At 34.9% G+C, this 20,306-nt stretch overlaps 1 protein-coding gene across 1 annotated transcript in view; it reads left to right on the forward strand.

Annotated features, from left to right (window-relative positions):
- The window catches only part of CFAP47 (cilia and flagella associated protein 47), a 283,608-nt gene that overhangs the window by 24,387 nt on the left and 238,915 nt on the right, over nt 1-20,306 (forward strand). Inside the window, exons 9-18 of the mRNA XM_012730250.1 lie at nt 711-900; nt 1,756-1,969; nt 5,374-5,526; nt 6,182-6,368; nt 6,478-6,574; nt 7,637-7,853; nt 8,150-8,391; nt 13,223-13,353; nt 16,076-16,198; nt 16,871-17,002. Coding sequence (XP_012585704.1) covers nt 711-900; nt 1,756-1,969; nt 5,374-5,526; nt 6,182-6,368; nt 6,478-6,574; nt 7,637-7,853; nt 8,150-8,391; nt 13,223-13,353; nt 16,076-16,198; nt 16,871-17,002 — 1,686 coding nt within the window. The remainder of the gene's footprint in view (nt 1-710; nt 901-1,755; nt 1,970-5,373; nt 5,527-6,181; nt 6,369-6,477; nt 6,575-7,636; nt 7,854-8,149; nt 8,392-13,222; nt 13,354-16,075; nt 16,199-16,870; nt 17,003-20,306) is intronic.

Here is a 20,306-nt window from a genome sequence, read left to right on the forward strand (position 1 = left end):
GAACTCATGTAAAAGTGGCTTAAGCTTCTTAGTGCTGTGCTTTAACCCACTGTGCCACCAGAGAGGGCCGTGAAAAGTTGATTTTGGCAGTCTTCTTTTCCTGTTTTAAAGGAGTAAATGTCTGGAGGTCTTTCAGCTGTCACTCTGGGATTACTTCAGTACCATTATTCTTATTTTTTTCTTATTTTCCAACAATGTATATTTTAAAGGTTTGTCAATTAAGTATCTATTTCTAAAGCATATTTTACCATTTTGATAAGATAACTTCCCTTAAAATTTTATAAAATATTTTTGGGGTTGACTTTTGATTTTTTTGTTTTTCTAATAGTACAGTATTGTTTTCTTAATCCATTTGTATTGCTATAACCAAATGCCATAAAGTGTCTTCTTTATAAATAAGACATCTGTTTCTCACAGCCCTGGTTTATGGAAGTCCTAGATCCGGATGCCAACATGATTGGGTGAGGGCCCTCTACCATAGAGAAAACTTCTGGTATCCTCAGATAGTAGAAGGGACTAGAGATAGTGGTGGAGCTTCTTTTATAAGAATGCTAATCAGGAGTCTCGATCCTCATGAGCTACTTTTACCCCCTGACACATAACTCCAGCTCATAATTCCATTATATGGAGTTTTAGATTTCAACATGAGTTTTGGATGTTCTCAAATGATGGATACCATTTACTTACTTTGCTTTTTTTTTTCCTTCTAGAATGTGACATGTTCATTCATTCCACATCAAGTTGGGGTCTTCAGTGTGAAGCAGTCAATACAAATTATTGGCTCAGTAGCAGATGAAAATTTACAGTCTACATCAATGAAACCTTTTCTTCAAATACATTTAGATTTCAACAGTGTCTGTAAACCTTCCAGCAAAAATGTTGTGATGGAAATTAATCCTGGTTAGTTTTTGTGAATGCTTGCATTTTTTTTTGTTAATTTGGTTACCATAGGACTATCTTAATATACTAATTACTGAGCTACCTATTTCAAATATGGTCTAACTAGGTAGATTTTATCTTTTTTGTATGTATCAAAATCACATGGAAGGCCTATTAAAATAAATAGGCATATTTATTTTAAACTGGCATATCATCCCAGCATTGATTCTTAAGTTAATCTTTGCTGGATCCCAAAGATTTGCATTATTAACATGTTCCCAGTAGATTCTAATGTCATTTTGAGGATCATACTTTGATTAACACTGCTTTAATGAGAGATAAAATGTATCAAATATTGTAAAATGGACCAAGGACCTCAACAAACACTTCTCACAGAAGACCTTCAGGTGGCCTGTAGATATACGAAGAAATATTCCACTTCATTTATTATAAGAGAAATGCAAATCAGCCTCACTTAGCTACCAGGTCACTGCTGTGACATTGGTCCATGAAATGGACTATTCAAGACTCATGGTTTTATATATATTCCCATATAATCCTCAGTAATCATTCTGGCCTTGAACCATATGCAATAGCTTGATATTTAGCTTTCCTTAACCTATACAAACTTCAGTTTCATATGGGTCAATCCAGTGTTTCAAATTACCATTTTTTTTTATGAATGCATTTTTATTACTTATTTTGCTAGATTGTTTTGTGTAGGTTAATTTATTAAATGAGTTAATTTTACTTTCAGAATATTTAGGGACTTAGAGCCAATAATGTAGAATTAATAGTGTATTAACTAATGGATATTTTTTAGAAAGCTGGAATTCATAAAATCATGTTTAAACGTAATACTCATTTCTATAAAAGGTATATCTCCTTTGGTCAGTAATCCGACGGGACAGTTTGTGGTCAAAGATGCAGCAAAATGCAGAGACTACACACATGTCGCAATGCTTCAGTCAAAACTGACAAACATTCATGATCATCGTCCAGGTAAACAGTCAGTGAAGGATGCTCTGGTAGCCTTCCCTAATGACCGAACTGCAAGTATCAGGTCTGGAGACCAACGTAAGCATTTCAGGTAATGTGATATTTAAAACACTTGAAAATTTTGAAAAACCTAATGACTAACATGACATGGAGAAGTCTTACATATCCTGCTGTAACTAATGATGACAGCAGCAGCTCCAGTAGTAGTGGTAGTGTAGAAGTACTAGTAGTAGTAGTTATAATTGCAATGAACTTGTATTTGCTCATTGTTCTACATTGGAGGAGAGGTTTGTTGAATTGCTAGTGCATTTATCTAACCTTTTATCGCCGCTAAGGTGTGCTTGCTGAGAAGTGAATGGCTTACCAGATGATTTTTAGAATATGATGTGACTAATATAGAATGATGGAAACAATCACTTTTCAGAATCTATGAATTCTTCAGCACATTCATGTTCATTAACTTGTTGAGAGCTAGAATTTTATCTATGGTTTAAAGTAATTTTTTTAAATTGTGAAAAATCAATCATCTTATTCGTCATCATCATCATCATCATCAATATCTTCGTTCATTTCCCCTCAAGTGACATTTCTAGCAGCCTTTCCCAAATTGAACTAAAAACTCCCCAGATAGGATGATAAGTGATAGTAAACCTGAATTTACATGTGTTGATAGTAAGAAGAAACCTAGACATTGTGGCATCTTTATTTGGGCTGTTTGCCCAACAGTGATTTCTACACATATGAGACTGAAATTGACTGTTCCTGAGCTATTAGTAGACTGTCTAAACTTGATAATATCTTTGAAGTTGCTCTGTGTCTTTTCTTTTGGTAAATCATTAAGAGGTCTGCTGTACCATGTGGGTCACCTCCAAGGTGGGGATCGAACTCATGCTGAAGTTGCTTTGGCTTCTTAGTGCTGTGCTTTAACCTGCTGCGCCACCAGGGAGAGCCTGATTCTTGATTTTTTTTTTTGACGTGTGAATTTTTGATATGTCAGTATTTACCCAGTAGAAGGTAAGTGTGAGGCCTGTATTTTTTCCCCTTCCACCTATCCTTTTGGCTCTTTCTCCCTTACCCCTCCATTTAGGATTCTTAACTTCCTCTTAACTTCAGAAACTTCAATTTAGTTATCAGTTTTCCAATCATATATAACCATTTGCTTTGTCAGTTCATTATCTTTGATTCCGTATCTTGATCATATATGTGAAGTCATTGCTTTTGTTTTTTATCTTTGATATACATAATTCCCTTGAGCTCCGTCCATTCTGGTGTACTATAACATTTTTTCTCTCCTTATTCTGGAGTAGTATTAATTTAAATGGATATGCCACATTATCCTTCTCCGTTCTATTCTGTGGGCATACCACATCTTTTTTGTCTGGTCCTCTGTGAATCAGGTTGTATTCAAAGCCTAAATTTTGTAAGTAATGCTGCAGTAAATATTGTGGAGCATCTACTTTTTTATTGGAAGCTTAGTATTCTTCAGGAAATAATTTTTAAGGTATCCTTTTAGTTTTCTCCTACTGTGACTGTGTGACTGAAGGATATTGAGGGATCCCAGGCTGTTACAGGGAAAACCCCATTTTGTGAGTTCTAAAAGGGTTCAGCTATCTATACACACATAGGCAAAAAAGTAGATTCTTAATGTGAAAGATCATTTATTGGCTTACATAGCAAGAGGAAGAATGAAGTCCTCATCAGACTCCAAAAATGGCCTATGCTCTCATGGGCAAATGCCCAGCCAAATAGACTTGACCTAAAGCAGGGCAGCTAAAGCCTGAAAGCTGTCACAAGTCCAAGGTACCTTCCATCTTCCATCTGGGGACCACCAGAAAGGGGTTAGGAACGTCCCCGAGAGCTGGAACAGGAGAGCCTATGAATTCAAAACATACACTTGACTCTCCATGAGGTCAAAACTCTGCCAGAACACTAGTAACAGCATCTCTGTGCATTTCTTGGCCATGTGTCTCTACTCCAAGTGTTCCCCTTTTGTCTTTTGTTCAACCTCCAATATGTATCCACTTTACCTCTCAACTGCTCCTGGTTCAGGAAGTCCGGTTCATGGCTTACTGGAAATTGGAATCCAGGTACTTGAGATCTCGTCAGCTTGTTGATGAGGGTAGAACACATTCAGGACATCATTCACTGGCTTGGAGTCTGTTCTTCACTATTTCTCTGACTCTACCCTTATGCATATAGATGGATAGCCAGATAGACACACAGGCACATTATGCATTAATTAATTTTTTACCCAAATTGGTATATATTATGGGGGGAATCTGTAACAGAGAATATGTGGCAATCCATTGTGTTACTTTTAGCAGCATAATGTTAACATAACATTAACAGTGCATTTCTGTTTTAATAAATATTAATCAGATAATTTTAAAATGCCTGATATTTTTTGATGAAGGTTAAACATTTCCCATTTATCCTATTGTCGTAATTGTTTTTTCTCAATTTTCTCTTTTCTATATGAATAGAAACACGAAATTAGTTCAGTTATTTTTGTGTTAGCAATTAGTAACTTTAAGGAATGAGATTTTACAGAATATTAAATTGTTGGTAATTATAATTACTATTTTATTTTTTTAGTGCATTTTACCTTTACAGTTTTTGAGTAGAAAGTAAGGTAGGAATTTTTGTCTAGTTTTTGTTTACTGCATTATGTCCCCTGCTTAAAATATAGACATATAGTTGGCATGTGGTAAATATTTGTGAATAAATAAATAAGGACAAAATGTTTTACTTATTTTATGTGTAAGCTCTTGTGCTTTACACACTTAAGGAAATCACCTAGTCAAAGCTGCAGAGGTATTTCCTGGAGTATATTCTTCAAAAAGGAAGTAAACAGATGTAGATTTTTTTAAAGGAAAATACAAGATGAAGAACATAGACAAAAAAATTGGTCAGTATATCCTGCCACTAACACTGTCTGAGCTGGGACCCTTGCAGGTACATGCTAAATGCAGGAAAAGCCAAGAGTGTGACAACCCACATGTTTTCAGGTTTATTCCAAGTATTGCTACCTAACTCCAACCTAGTTTCCAGCAAACCCCCAGTTCAGGAAGATAAGCATCATGGTAGATCTGTGGCATGATGGGAGTTGTAGTCCTTAGAGCCTGAGAACTCTTTGGCAAACAGGTAGGGTTGGCATCTATACAGTTCCTCCAACAGAATCATATTCAGAGCTAGTCCCACCTGTAATCTAGAATTGTCCAAATTTCTTGTTTGACTAATTCCTTTAGGGTGGTTTTAGGATAAATTCCTTTATTTTCTAATGACTCTAAGGACTGGTTTCTGATTAGATGAAGAAGAAAATTAGATATCACTCTAATGCTAAGTATTACAATATTTTGATATAGAATATGAAGGAAAGGACTGCAATCTGTCCCATTCACCACATTTTCCTCCAGCCCTTGGCATAGATAACGTTTAATGCTGATTGAATAAATGCATATTTATCTAAATTAATATGACTTGTTCATATTGTAGGACAATTTTCACAAAGATTCCAAGATATAACTACGTGGATATTGACTATACATATACTGAAGCTGAAAAAATAAAAAAGAGAGAACATGAGAACTATTATGCAAACTACATTAAATATTTAAGAGATGTGCGCCTAGAGAAAGAATCGGATAGGTAAAGTTCACTTCCTCAATCAATATGAAACAGCTCATGGTGCCTGTGGATCCAGGGATTTCTTCTTTATCCTTAGTTTCTTGTTAGTGACAGAAATGTCTTTTTCATATATGAAATATCACCAGTACACTACTTTGACTATAAATATCCTTCTATCTTTTCATTGGAAATTTCATAGTGGGTTTCCTCAGGTGCAAGCCATGACAGGGATTCCAGCATGTGAATTGTTTGGAGAGAGTTATTTTAGGAGAAATCTGTGTAGGCTAAGGGAAGCAAGATAGCGCAGGAGTGGTAACTTGGAAATAATGTGTTTCAAATAAGGTTTACACTCAGCCTGACTCCTCGGATATTTTGTGCTTCTATTATACTGCATACTCATTCTTGCCTTCAGTCAAAGGGACTTTATTGTGTTACCGTGTCAGGCATTGACGGAGAGCTGTCCCAGTGTATGGCAGGGTGGGCATAACCTCCTTGGGGAGGGATTTTACAATGCGATCTCCTTAGCAGTGGGCAATTTTGTGCAGCTTAATACATAAGTCTGTATAAGTGGTTCTGAGTGGATCAGCAACAGCTTGCACGATGGGGAATATTTGGGTTTACAGATGTATTTTCTAAAGGACTTGGCCTCAGATATTCAGTATTATGTTTTAAATAGGTTATACAGAAGTTCATATAGTGATACAGAGGAAGGATTACAGCAAGCATCGGGCCTAAAGTCACCTGTACTCTCAGAAGCAGAAATAGAAGAGGAGGTCTCTACCTCAGAGTCTCAGGTCAAACCTCATCAATTGCTGAGTACCAGGACTATATCTTCCAAAGAGACAAAGTGTCTGAAAAGAAAGGCACGTGCAGTAGTTTATGGTTTATTACAGCATTTTATTACAGCTATTTTCTTAAAATAGCTTCTGCTAATATTAAACCATTAATTTTGGAATATACAATTTTTCACAGGTTCTCAATGGACTTAAATCATACCCCTCTACCCCTCATGAAAAATATGATTGCAGCTTACTTTTGACACCAAAGCAAATTCATCAAGTAGTAGTTGGTAAGTATCTATGGTACCTGCTAAAGTCTGTATTTTCAAAAAAAAAAAAATATTGAAGTTGTTAACTATCAAAATATCTGATTTCATTTTAAATATCTAGCTAGCTTTATTCAGCGATTCCTGAGGTGGTCAGCATGCCATCAAATAATACAACAAGGCTCTGCACGAAGTTGTATAAAATGGAAGGTTTTTTAGTCAGGTTTTTTTGTCAGGTAGGACAAAGTTATTAGTCAAAGAAAAGAAGGATTACTTCAGACAAAGCCACCTTCCTTTAGCAAAAGGCAAGGGGGTGTCTTTGCCAAGCAGAGGACCTCACTAGTGTGGCACAGGAAACACCTGACTGGTTCGTTTAAATTTCTACTTTTGAGAAAGACAAAGTACAATTAAGTTTTGATTTGCTTGGGCCATAAAGGAAATCCTCCTGCACCATTCTGGGTCCAGGCTGGGAAATAATCAAACAAATATCAGAGAGATTGATACTAGAAAGAGTCCTATACAATGTCAGTCATAACATGTCTGTTTCCTGTATACAAGCTAGACATCCAGCACGAGTGGGTAATTCACCAACATGGCGTTAGACACCATCTTAAATAATTTAGCTAAAACAGGGAGGTTGGGGAAGAAAGGGGGTGTTCTCTGTGGGGAAACGAAGGAAGCAGGTTTAAATTTAAAGAGAGATCAGATTAAGTCTTCCTGAGAGAGGTCCTTTCAGAAAGAATTTTATAGATAAAGACTTAAAAAGCTTCCAACCAGCTTTCAGAGCCCCTCCCATGAAATAAAGCATCTGATGCTGGTGACTTTGTCATATCATTTTTTCCCCAGATAATTATATTTGTAATATATAAAATAATTAGAATACTGAATTTTAGCTACTAGTCTCAAACATCAAATTATGGCCATTGGGATTAAAAACTTGGTTAATCATTTGTGATACTATAATACATATTCTAAAATGCTGTTTTATGAATTAATTGATCATGGTGTATATACAAATTTTAAAAATATCAATAAATGCACACATTTGCCAACATTAAACTTAATAAGTTGCTGTTCATTTTTCAGGGCCGACTGTTCTTAACTTTGGTGATGTTTGTGTGAACTCCACAAATACTCGTCTACTGCATGTTATTAATATGCTACCCATGCATATTTTCATCCAGTTAGATGTTAATTTGGATGAACTTCGGAAAACTAATCAATTTTCCTATGTGATTCCACCTACATCTAGCACTCATATTTCAGTGTTATTTGAATCTCCCACTGTTGGAAAATTTTGGAAGTAAGTATTCTTTTTTTCTTGCTTTTCTATTTGCCAGAATAAAGTGTCCTTTTCTAGAATATGCATTTATTTACCCTAACCATTATATACTTGCACCTTCCAAGTGGAAACTATATGTGCATCATTTGTAGATCTGTTTCAGTGGTAGTTAATGATCTTTAATAATTATTTCAATGTATTGTGTACTAAGGATTAACTATGACTGTTAAAAAATACATGATTTTTTTTACATATAACTAAATCTGTTACTGCAAATGACTACTATCAGTGAACTTTGCATGCTTTTGCTGTTACAGGTCTTTCACTTTTACAGTAAACAATATCCCCGGTGGACACATCCTTGTGATGGCTGTTATCCACCCCGTAAGACTGGAGCTGTCTTCCAGTGAGCTAGTACTGAAACCACATGGCTTCTTGGTGAAAAAATGTTTTCGGGGTACAGTTAGGTTGTTTAATCATCAGAATTATTTTGCACACTTTGAATGGCAGCCTGTAAACACAGCAAGAGGGATGGCATTTTCCATTTGTCCAGTTAAAGGTAATAGTTTATTTTGTTTGCTTGAATTGTACATTCACTTATTTTTATATCATATGGAGTGTATAATGGAGAATGTTACCAAGACATACAAGTAAGTCAGATACAGTCATTGGGACATTTATTTCAATATGCATACATACAAAAATTGGGTATAAAATTATGGATCCTGTGTTTTGGGACTCCAGGGAAAGAGAACCTATAGAAAAAAAATAGAGAGAAAGTAACAGAGAGACATTTTAAGGAATTGGCAGTTGTGTGAGAGGGCAATCTTGAAATTGAAATCTGTAGCACAGATCAGAGACTGGCAGGCAGGGGATCTAGGAAAGGATTAATGGTTCAGTCTTGAATCCAAAGGAACTTCAGCCTTTTCTTTTTAGGGCTTCAGCTTTTTGGATGAGGTCTTCCCACACAGTGGAAGGTAATATGCTTTAGTCAAAGTCTACTGATTCAGATGTTAGTCACATCTAAAAAAACACTGCAATAGCTAGTCTGCTACTTAACTGAACAATTGAGCACCAAAGCCTTGCCAAAATTTACTCTAAGAGATAGAGATGACATAGTTAGTTTTCATTGAGTTGATTATAATGATGTGAATCAGAATGACATCTTGTTAGATTGTAAATTTTTTTAGACAGATCCACAAATTCTTTACAAATGATAAAATTCAGTTAATGAAATTCAGAACTTAAAATCATTATTTTTTATTTCTTTTTAATTAATAGAATAATTTCAGGTTTTCCATATTTAATGATTTCTTGTGTTTGTTACGTATCCTGCTTCTGCCATTCCCTAGAATTTATAATTTCACAGGATATGCCTGTTAAAAAAACTGAGATTTTTATAATGGTAACTGAACTGTCATTCACCAAATAGCCTGTCAAATTTAGCAAACTTTGTGTTGTGCTGTGAAAACCTCATGAAGACACAAAAGGTAAAGAAGTAAAACTGCCAGTTAGAGGTTGGATGAGCTATACCATATCTTCCTATGTATACCCATGTCTTGCCAGCTAGATGGATAGATCTGGGTCTTTGTATCTGCTTGATAACCAGCTGAAGTTCACATCTGTGTGCATGGAAAGTAAAACAAACTTGAGTTAAACTTGATTTCAAACTAGACCTAGCTTCTCGCTAGCTTTACAATCTTGAGAAAAGTACCCTACATACTAGTATCCTTATCTGTAAACTAGACAAGCTCATAAAGATTAAATGTATGAAAAACTCCTTTTATAATGACTGGAAGGAAGGTGGCAATGCATGGCCTTTTGATTATGAAAATTTGAGAATTCTGAATGTTTAGTCTTTTTTCCTCTTGATCTTCTTAAGAGTGATATCAGCCTACCATGTATCTTGCTACTCTTTCCTAGTATCAATTCCTTTCTCTCCCTCTTTCTTCCTCTCTTTCCTTCTCGCCCTCCTTCCATTCCATCCTCCCTTGCTTTCCCTTCATCTCAATTTAGGAATGTCCATCTTTTGGAATTTAGTCAGGCTGTATTTCATTTTACAGAGGAGTGCTGGCTTGTAGAAACATTGCCTTAGGGTGTTTTATTGTGTCAGTCATTTCCAATAGATACGAATTTAAATTCACTTTAGTGGGGGTATATAGGTAGAGATGTTAACAAAATTAATAAGTAGAAGAGTAAGCTTATGCTTTCACTGGCATTGAGGTAGCCATATTTAATCTTTTCATTAACCTCTATTGATTTAGCACAATTCCAGATTGTAATTCCACATGAAAGGTATGCTTCTCTCAATATTTAGCAGATTCATTTGACCAGGCTGTGTTTTTTCTTTTTCTTTTTTTTTTTTTTTTTTGGTTGTGATTAATTAGGTTCTTGCCCCAACCTAGAGAAAAGATGCTTGATTAATCAGATAATAAAGAGAAAATATTCCTTCACATTTCAGAGATTATAGACAAACCTCCAGTTATTTTTAACAGATAACAAAAAGTGGTAGTTCTATTATCTGCATTCCACCTGTGGGTTCTGATCAGGTTCATGATTGGCACTAGGGATGTCTGAAATCACCTTACATGAACACTCTGTATTTCTCCATCCTAGCCATGGCTGAATGGGCTGGGCTTCCCTCTTGTGACTGCTCTGGAAATGCATTAATGATGCCTATTTATGGAATGAGAAGTGGAATCAAAGTATTACAACCTGGAACACCAGTTATCTTTCTCAGCATATGTAGAAATCTTATTTTTACAGGGAACATTTTAGTATTTTGTTTTGTGGGTTTTCTCTTTTTTTTTTTTTTCAATCAAAGCACAAAACAAAGATATTAAATTCCAGATAGTGTTTCTATGTAATGGACTTCATGATGGCAAGAGATAAATAAACCATTAGCCTTTAAGTACTTTTGATTTTTTTTTTGAGCACAAATGATACCATATCCGAATTTATTTCACATAGCATTGAAGAAAGTATGCATAATTTATATGCATAGATTTTTTTCTTATGTTATTTTCCTTTTGATGCTCAGAATATTCATATAATAATTACTCAGTTTGCTTTTGCCTCTTTGTGTAAATAGAAAATGACTTTTTATCAAGTTATTTTTCTTATATCCCTTTTGCTATATTGATTTTACATCCTGGATAATAAATTTAATCATGTCTCTGTTTTTGTAGAGCAAAATGCCTGGTTCTAAATTAAATTTTATGTTGTTCCTCCCTGAGGCGTGATATATTTTGGATTCGTGCTTGGATACTGGATATTGCAAGGGGAGAATGTAAGAGTGGATTGATGTTTTCTAAGAGAGAATTGGCTTCTAATTTGACTTTTTCATTAGGAGTTGTTCAAGTTTCTGCTTGCTTTGTTTTCAACCTCCTTGTCTTACCCTTACTCTGAAACCCTGAGGCCAGTCAATCTTGAAGCCTGTCTGTAGTCAGTTTGCTCTCACTGTTTTTCTCACTTGCCTCACTCATTGGCCATTTGTAGCTATCTACGCCAGCAATCCTAGCTATGTTTAATCCAGGCATCCAATTTATTTCTCCTGTCCCTGATATGTATAATATACCTGAAGAAAAAGAAATAACCATGATGGTTGAGGGGAAAGAACTCACCTCAGTCTGGCCCTTACCTGTGTGTGTGTGTCTATATAGCATTGGACTGTTCTTCGTCAGTGTTACTTTCCATCACTGTCTTCTCCATGCACTACTGTCTTCCACCACTGCACTGTAACTTTTAAACTTTCCTCCGGCTTTGTCCTACAGAATTCTCATCCTTCCATCACAACCCAAATGGCACATACTTTTTATATTTCCTCTATTCTCTTTGATTTAGAAACCCCACTTTTTTGTTCCCACTGTGTACGTGTTATGCCATCCACACAGCTGACAATATTCATCCCCTTTCCTAGCTGAACCTTCTTTGGGGGAGCAGTGTTCTTATCTGGAAATCTCTTCCCAACTTTTCTTGCTAAATGAGGGATCTCAGGCACCAAAATTGCCTTAAGTTCCATTCCCCTTGAATGTTCTAGGCATTGTTTGAAATACTTAAGTTTATTTAAGTCCTGTAACGATTCACTGAGTTCGATGTAACTGTTACCCCCATTTTATGTATTAGGGAACCTTTAGATAGGTTAAGTAAATTGTCCAAAGTCTGAGCTCTTAAGCAGTAAAACTTAAATTTCAACCAGGGTGTCTGACTCTAGATTTCATGTTCTTTTAAGAGCTGCCATGCTGTGATACCTTTCTAAACTAAGGAAGGCCACATCATAAGAAATGATAGTGCAGAAAGCTAGATGAATTATTGTTCCCTAAAGACATTATCACACTTTTAAGGCAACCTTGGAATACATATCCATGGACTTCTTTCTGATTATATATAGTAAATAAATTGCTATTTACCTAATGTAGTATAATTTTTTTTTTTTATTTACAGAAAGGTCTAATCCTAATGACCCTCTCCTGGGCTGTTGAATTCTTCCATAACCAATTTCTCTCAGAATTATTGGGCTCCTCTTCATTTCAAGAGTATTACTACTATCTCACATAGGGTGTTTTCTGGGCATCACACAATATGTTAATCTATGTGCATGTATTGTTGTGTTGCTATGCAGTCACTGCAAAAATAGGTAGGCACACTCTTTTATTAAGGTTAAGGAAAATACCATCACATGGTAGTCAGTATGGACAAAGGCAAACTCTGTGAGAGCCACTCGCCTCTTTTCTGTGTATCCTGTGCTTTTGAGCTTCAGGTGATCCCTCTTTCTGAGGGAAGAATGTCCAGTCATTCTTCGTATTCAGTACCATTTTCTTATGTGAAAGGAGAGGGTGAATTGAAACAGATAAATAACTCTTACCACTTGGGTTCTTAATACATTTGAATTAATAGAAATGTGTTAATTATTAATAGCTACACAGAAGCTGCATCTCCAGGAATGGGAATTTTATTTAACTATCTTTTGAATAGTAATTCCTCCCTCTGAAAACTGAGTGAGTTCTTGATAAGTCTTGAAAAATATGGAGGGAATATTTGGTCAGGGATCACAAATGGTTTTGAAAGGCCAATCTGTAAGGCCATTTTGAATGCTAGAATATTTGCTTTACTGAAACTTTTTTTTTTTTTGGCCAACTGTTGGCATATTTTGTCAGTTATCTTGATTTGCTTATTTAAATAAGGTATGCATTTGAGATTTTAATCAAATTCTGTAGATCCATTCTTATTTGATAGTCTCATTTAACATTTTCTATATTTTAATTTTAACAATTTATTATATATCATTAAATATCTTATTTTGAATATTAAACACACACATGTATATGAGTATATATGAAATTATAAAATTCAAATTGGTAATTACCTCACTCTTTCTCAATCTTCTGTAGGTGCTGTGGACCCATACTCCTCACTGGAATGTGAAGTAACATGGCAACCAAGTTTCAGTTCTCCAGAGAGAGGAGAATTTATTCTTCATGTTGCTGAAGGCAATATGATGAGACTAAAATGTGTTGCACATGTAATGATTTCCTTTGAATATGTTTTTTTTTATTTTGAGGGTTCTAAACAGGATGGGGATACATATTCGTAGATAGTATACACGAGGTTCACATACAATATTTTGCTAATTAAATCATCCTAGCAAGAAGGTTCTTATGGTTGCTTCTCTACTGTAAGTGAAGATTTCATGAAAAAAATAATGTGTGTTACCCAGAATGACTCAGAATCCAGGACTTTTGTGTCAGCACTACTGGATTTTTATTAAAGTTCTATATGTAATAAAAATATATAACTATTCTGTGGGAACCACTTGTAGTTATTTCATCAGTAGAGAAAATCAGGTTCTTGTACCACTGCATTACTTTGTTAGTATTCTAGCAGTAATTACTAATTCATTATGAAATGGAGCCTATAATTTACCTAGAAAGACATGCAGCAAAATTCAAGTTTTTATAGAAGTAGCTTTAAAAAAATGTGAGTAGAGGCCCTCCCTGGTGGCACAGCGGGTTAAAGCACAGCACTAAAAAGCTAAAGCCATTTCCGCATGAGTTCCATCCCTGCCTGCCCTGGAGGTGACCACATGGGGCGGCAGACCTCTCCTGACCCGCCCGCTGCTCCCCTCAGCAGTGTACTTCGTCAGTCTGCCTGTTCTGCTCCCCACTCTGTCTCTGGTGAATCCTCTCACCCTCTGCATCTCTGGCTTGTACCCCAGTTCTGTATGAATAAATAAATAAATCTTAAAAAAAAATGTGAGTAGAGTAAAAGCAGCAATACATAATTTTAACTTTCTGGCCCAGAAGGCCATTTCATTCCTCACATCACCAAGAATCCACTTTACTTGTGTTCCAAATTTCTCTCCCTCTGTTCTTAGCAACTTAATACAAACCAAATACTCTTTCGCTGTATCCCACTTGTGTCTGCAGCCCATGAGCATACGCTTACATATTTCAACTATGACACGTCAACTATAGCTTTGAGAGACAAGAGATTCATCCACTTCAGTGCTCGCAAGCGGCAGTCAGAAATCAGTAAGGCCTTTCTTCGCCCCCAAGCTTGAAGTAGCCAGTTCATACTGCTTTCACTATGTTTCAATTACTTACTGTTCTTTCTGAATTTTCTATGGATGCATACGTACAGACTGGTGCCCATATTAAAACGTTAAGTAGCACTCAGTCACCAGGGAGGGCCCATTCATTATGTTCTCTTTATGTTTGGCTTCTTTCCTTCATCATTAGATATTCATCTGTGGTGACGCACTTTTGGTGGAGTATTCATTCTTGTTTCTGAGTAGTAGTCCATTAAATGACTGTGCCATTATTTTTTCATTACACAACTGTTAGAAATTTGAATTGCTTCAAACTTTTAGCCTCTATCATAGTACTCTGGGAGCATTTTTATAACTGTCTCTGGTGAACATATATACACAGTTCTTTCGTTGTTATTAAATCACTGTTTTTGACAAGTTTACTAAGGAGAAATAGTGATCCTGTGTGTATTTTTTTTTCCTAACAGGTAAAGGTGAGCAATTTAGTAATTTGGATTTAGAATTAAATAAATTAAGCAATAGGTGTCTTTTTTGCTATGTGTCAGGCATGATTCTGGTTGCTATTCATATATATGATGTTGTTTAATCTTTGCAATAACTATAAAAAATAAGTACTAGTATCTCAGTTGATGGTGAGGAAGTGGAATACTAGAGAGGTTAGTAAATACAAATTGACAAATTTAGTTCCTGCCCCAGTAGGAATTTAAATCTAAACTGTCTGCCCCAAAATCTTTGTCATTACCTTCTGATGAGATTTGCTTTCACTATACTAGGATTAGTTATGATTAAACTCAGATAAAAGTATAATGAATTACATCACTTTTGATAAATTTTAAAATGCTGAAATTTAGACAAATTGTGAAAAGTTACTCTTTAAAAAGTAAAGATGGAGGAACATGTAGTGATTAAATAAAATATTTATTGAAGGGTTGTCATTAATTTATAAAGGATTTACTTGGGTATCTTCTATTAGCTTTGTTGGAATATTTGTTGCTCCAGTTACCCAAATTATGTTATTCAAATAATGATAAGAATGTACTTAAAACTCCTAAAACTGTAAGAAATAATGTTTGATTTAAAGAGCACAGAATATGGAATTGAAAATAATGTGCTATTTTCCTGTAAAATGGGAGAGGTGGAAAATGTCAGCATTTACAAAAATATTCTATGCTGCATTAGTTCTGTGAAGTCATTTATGTGGGATAAGGTTAGGGAGGCTTGTGTCTAAGTAATAACTGTCAATCACAATGAACTACCTCCTATTCTCAGATTAGGCAAATTGTATGTTATCTGTATATTAAGTACCTATAATAGAAATATGTCTGGATAATCTCATTTGACACATTATCTGTCATATTTAGGGAACCCTTGAACTCCTTCCTTTTGCAAAGCATATTCTGTACACAGTTGGGTACATGATATCTAAGAACTCTTTCAAGAGACTGATCTAAGTGAACCTCAGTCAGATTCACTTCCTCCATAGCGTGATCTTACTTAACCTGCCTTCCTCCGTTTAGGAATTCATTTAAATTATTCCATTCTATTTTCGTTTATCTTAAGTATATAATAAAAGCTGATAAAGCTTCATATTTTAGAAATTGCATTGAAACTGAAGAAGTCTGAGTTATCTGGTAAAGGAAAAAAAATAGCTACTGTTGTTTCAATTTCATTTTCACTTTCCTCCTCTTCTTATTAGGTTGGTCACACCAAAGTCACATTTTTGGAGCCAAGGATACTTTTCAATAATATTCCTCAAGGTTTAACAAGTTGGAGGAAAGCTGTTCTTCATAATGTAGGACAAAACCATGCTTATTTCAAGGTAACTGAGAATCCTGGGACATTTTTTTTTAATCATATGCTATAATTTGATCTTTTTGCCAGGAATTCTAGAGTATTGATACTTTAGGTTTTATCAATTGACTAATGCTAATATTTACATATTTCATATGAGATTTCTCTGTTGCTTCAGAATTAGTCTGTTTTTTTCCTTTATCCCCAAAGCTATTTTAACAAAGTTCCCTTTAAATTAGTGTGTCTTAAAGCATGATAGAAAGGCCTAAGTTGGCCTCTTGACAGACCACATCATGGGTCCATCGGTAAATTACTTCCATCTCTTTGGAAAGTTGAAATGATGTCTTGGGCTTTAGGCTATCCAGGAAATAATAAAGAGTACCTAGAGTTTTGGCATTTTTTTCGAACAGGTATATCTCATCCTTGAAAAGTCTTGAAAATACTTCAGATAATAAATTTTATCATCCTGTTTGAATTGAAAGATGGCACTGAAATTTCTATTCTCTGGGTTAGTGGTGCAAATCCTTGCTAAAGTTCAAAGTATTTTGAGTCTGGTGTTTGAAAATCTATTACAGAATGTCTTCATGACCTGTCACTGGGAGTCTTTTCTCTAGATAGTAGTTTAAAAACTTTCCTAGGAAAATTTTGGAGCACTAACTTAAAAAGAAAATGAAACATTTTTACAAATTTTTAATTATAGGTTTGTGATCAGAGTCTTCTGCCTACTATTAATATTGTTCCATCAGAAGGAATTATTCCATGGGGGGGATTAACTGTTCTTAATATTTCCTGTACACCCACCGTGGCAGAAAAATTCGATACAAGAGCAAAGGTATGTTTATATATATGTGTTCCTGAAATATATGTGGATTTGTTTGTTTACTATATTTATAATAGTAGATATAATGCTATAAACTGTATACATGTTTATTCTTATAAAATGTTACTTAATGATTTCTTTAAATGGGAATTGGTTGTAATTTCATGATACTAAGGAGTAGGTTTTTTAAATTTCTATAATTTTTCTAGTTAATGATGTGCAGATTTTAGAGGTCAGTAAATACAACCTTACCTGTGTCATTTGTTGTAGAAATGATTAGCAGAACTTGACAGGAGGATTTGAGAAAAATAGTTTTGGTGAAAGTTGGTCATGGAACTAAATTGAAATGGATACCTTTCATCAATATGAGACATGTTTCGTGTGATCTGGAATGAAGTTTGGAATCTCTGATTTTAAAAAGTCCTTACTAGTCACAGAGCCAAAGAAGGGCTCTTTTCATGATGTCAGTTAGTTTAACTTACTTCATTATATACCATAGGGAAAAATGATCAATTTTTGAATTATAACTTTAAAAAGATTGAATGCCTAAGGATATAGACAGATTCTAAATGATTTTAACATCTGTATATTATCAAACATATAAAATGTTTTATCATTTCATGGTCTAGGAATTATATAAGTAAAAGATATTATCATGATTTTAGGATTTTTTAAGTGTTTGTTAAGCAGAATAAAACATATGTCCCATCTGTAATAAAATTTGACTATAACTCAAGGACTGAAATACTTTTAGCGTTGCTTTACAGCACTGTATATGATTTAGGAGAATAGGGTCACATCTTCTAAGATGTATGTCACCACTCCACACACACCACTATAATACTCAGTACTTTACCCTAGATTATATGGTCCCCTGTCTCCTTTGTTCCCACACCCATTTTTCCTCCACCTCCAGTAGCTTCAATTCTGCAGTCAAATCCTTGTTTTTTCCTCCTGAGTATTGTCAGTTCCTTTGTTTTGTTTCTCTGTGTCCATATATGAGTGAAATAATCAAGTATATGTCTTTCTTCTGAGTTATTTCATTACAGATTCACCACCAATTCCATGCATATTGCCACCAGTAGCAAGAATTCATCTTTTTTTTTTTTGATAGCTGAGAAGTATTCCTTTGTGTTTATATGCTACATTTTCTTGATGCACTCATCTGTACTTCGGTGCTTGGGTTGTTTCCATAACTTGGCTATTGTAGATAGTACTACAGTGAACACAGGAGATTATATATCACTTCACATTAGTGTTTTTACATTATTTAGGTGGGTAACTAGGAGTGGATTTCCTGGCTCATATGGTGGATCTATTAATTATAAATTGAGGTATATGGTCTGAAAATTAAAATATAATGTAATGAATACTGTGATGGAGAAATTCAGTAGATGAAGGGAGGACACAGGGCGTCATCGCTCCAGGCTTAAAGTATCAAAGAAGGCTTCCTAGGGGAAGAAACCTCTAAAAGAAACCTTAAGTTAAGAATCAGCCGTTTGAAAAGGCTGGTAATGGGGTGGAGGAGGAGTGCAGTAGAGTATTTAAGGAAGCACAAATGATCCATTTTTAAGCATGGGGGAGAGCAATAGTTGTAAGACAGATAAGAAAAACTTAAGTTTAGCATGCTTAGGTCATAGACTGCATGGATGACAAACATTTAGCCTGGCTCGATTATAGATTACATGGGTGATAGTGGGGATTTGTTTAGAGATCTAGGTCTCAGGTCATATAAGTCCTTATAAACAATGTTAGCAAGTCCAAACTTCATCTTAAGAGCTGGGATTTTTAAAAAATAATATAGTAGTTTATTTTTACATCATTTTGTGCCTTTTAGAGATGGAATATTTTTAATATAATAATTTATTTTTACATCATTTTGTGCTTTTTTCCATCTCAGTTGTAATCCCCTTGGGCTTCCCACAACCAGTTCACCTGTGCATCATCACCATAATCCATAAAGCTGGAATTTTTTAAGCCTAGGGATTTCACAATCAGATTCACAATTTTCAGAGATCCAGTTTGGTTATTGAACAGTAAAACTGAGACCAATAAGATGGAGTGCAATATGTGTAACTCTCCAAGTAAGAGGATGGTGTTCTCTGTCAGGAAGTAGGATACATTCCATTCAAAATTAGGAGGTGAATATTTATGACTTAGTGGTTATAAAGGGATCACATATCAATAAAAGGAGTTAAGAGTAAGACTGTAGCTACATTCCATGAGAAAGAGACTTCAGAGGCATATCATGAGTTTGAATCACCTTTTGGCTCTCCATAGGGAGATGTCCACTAAAGAAGTCATGGCATGCACATACTAGTCTGAGGACCATACATTAACCTTGCAGATGATAGAGAATTTTTCTGTTATTCTGTGAAAACCAAGATAAGTACACATGAAAATAATATATTGGTACTTGAGAAATTATAATAATTAAATTTGGGAAAAGTTGAAGAAGCCAGTGGACAAAGGTGAATTGAGGTTGACCAGAAGAACATTACACATCATAGACTTGGATATCTCTGTGATGTGATATCCAGAAATTAATGTCTCTGAAAATGAGAGAAAGAGAGAGAGAGCAGGGAGGAGAGAGAGTTGTGAGAGAGGGAGTGGTGAATGTATGGTATCAGAGGTGATATTGAGATGATATGGCCCAGAGTATAGTTTCTGTCTCTAGAAATAAAAGGTCAGAAGTACCGTGGACTGCCTTAGTGAATGATGAATGATGGGGATATGAATAAAGTGATAGCTGTGTGGAGTTGTGGTATATGGAGTTCATTGATGTTGATTTATAATTTCTTCCAAGTCGTTAAATTTTGCTTTTTATGATTTTAGTGTATCATTTTGTTTATGTACTACATATTCTTTAAATAAGATGTGGAAGTCATATAGTACTATCACGGCAGTAGTTTGGCTAATAAGAATATGTAAATGGCACATCACTTTCTTCAACTGAAATTCTGGTATTTTGTTATTTATTTGCCTATAAACGATGTTACTGATTCAGTGGGAAAAGGTGAAATACTCTCATATCCCTTTGTTGTAATAGACATTTATGGCTTCCAGTTATTTTGCAGATTTGGGCTTTCATGGAATGTTGTTATTGTGCCTTTGAAACTTTTATTAGACAATAATATGTTCAGATAATATATAGCTTTTATTTTGTAGCAATTAAATAGCTAAATTCTTATGTTGCTATTTAATTTTCTTGGAAGCAGTTGAATGTTAAGTCAGTGTTTGGTCTAAGTATAGCCATTGCTATTGTCAAGTTTTGGGATTTCAAACAGAAGACAAAATACTTGGCATCTCTATGCTG

This window comes from Condylura cristata, unplaced genomic scaffold, assembly GCF_000260355.1.
Source record: "Condylura cristata isolate star-nosed mole 26May11 unplaced genomic scaffold, ConCri1.0 scaffold00027, whole genome shotgun sequence".
In the NCBI taxonomy this organism is placed as follows: Eukaryota; Metazoa; Chordata; class Mammalia; order Eulipotyphla; family Talpidae; genus Condylura; species Condylura cristata.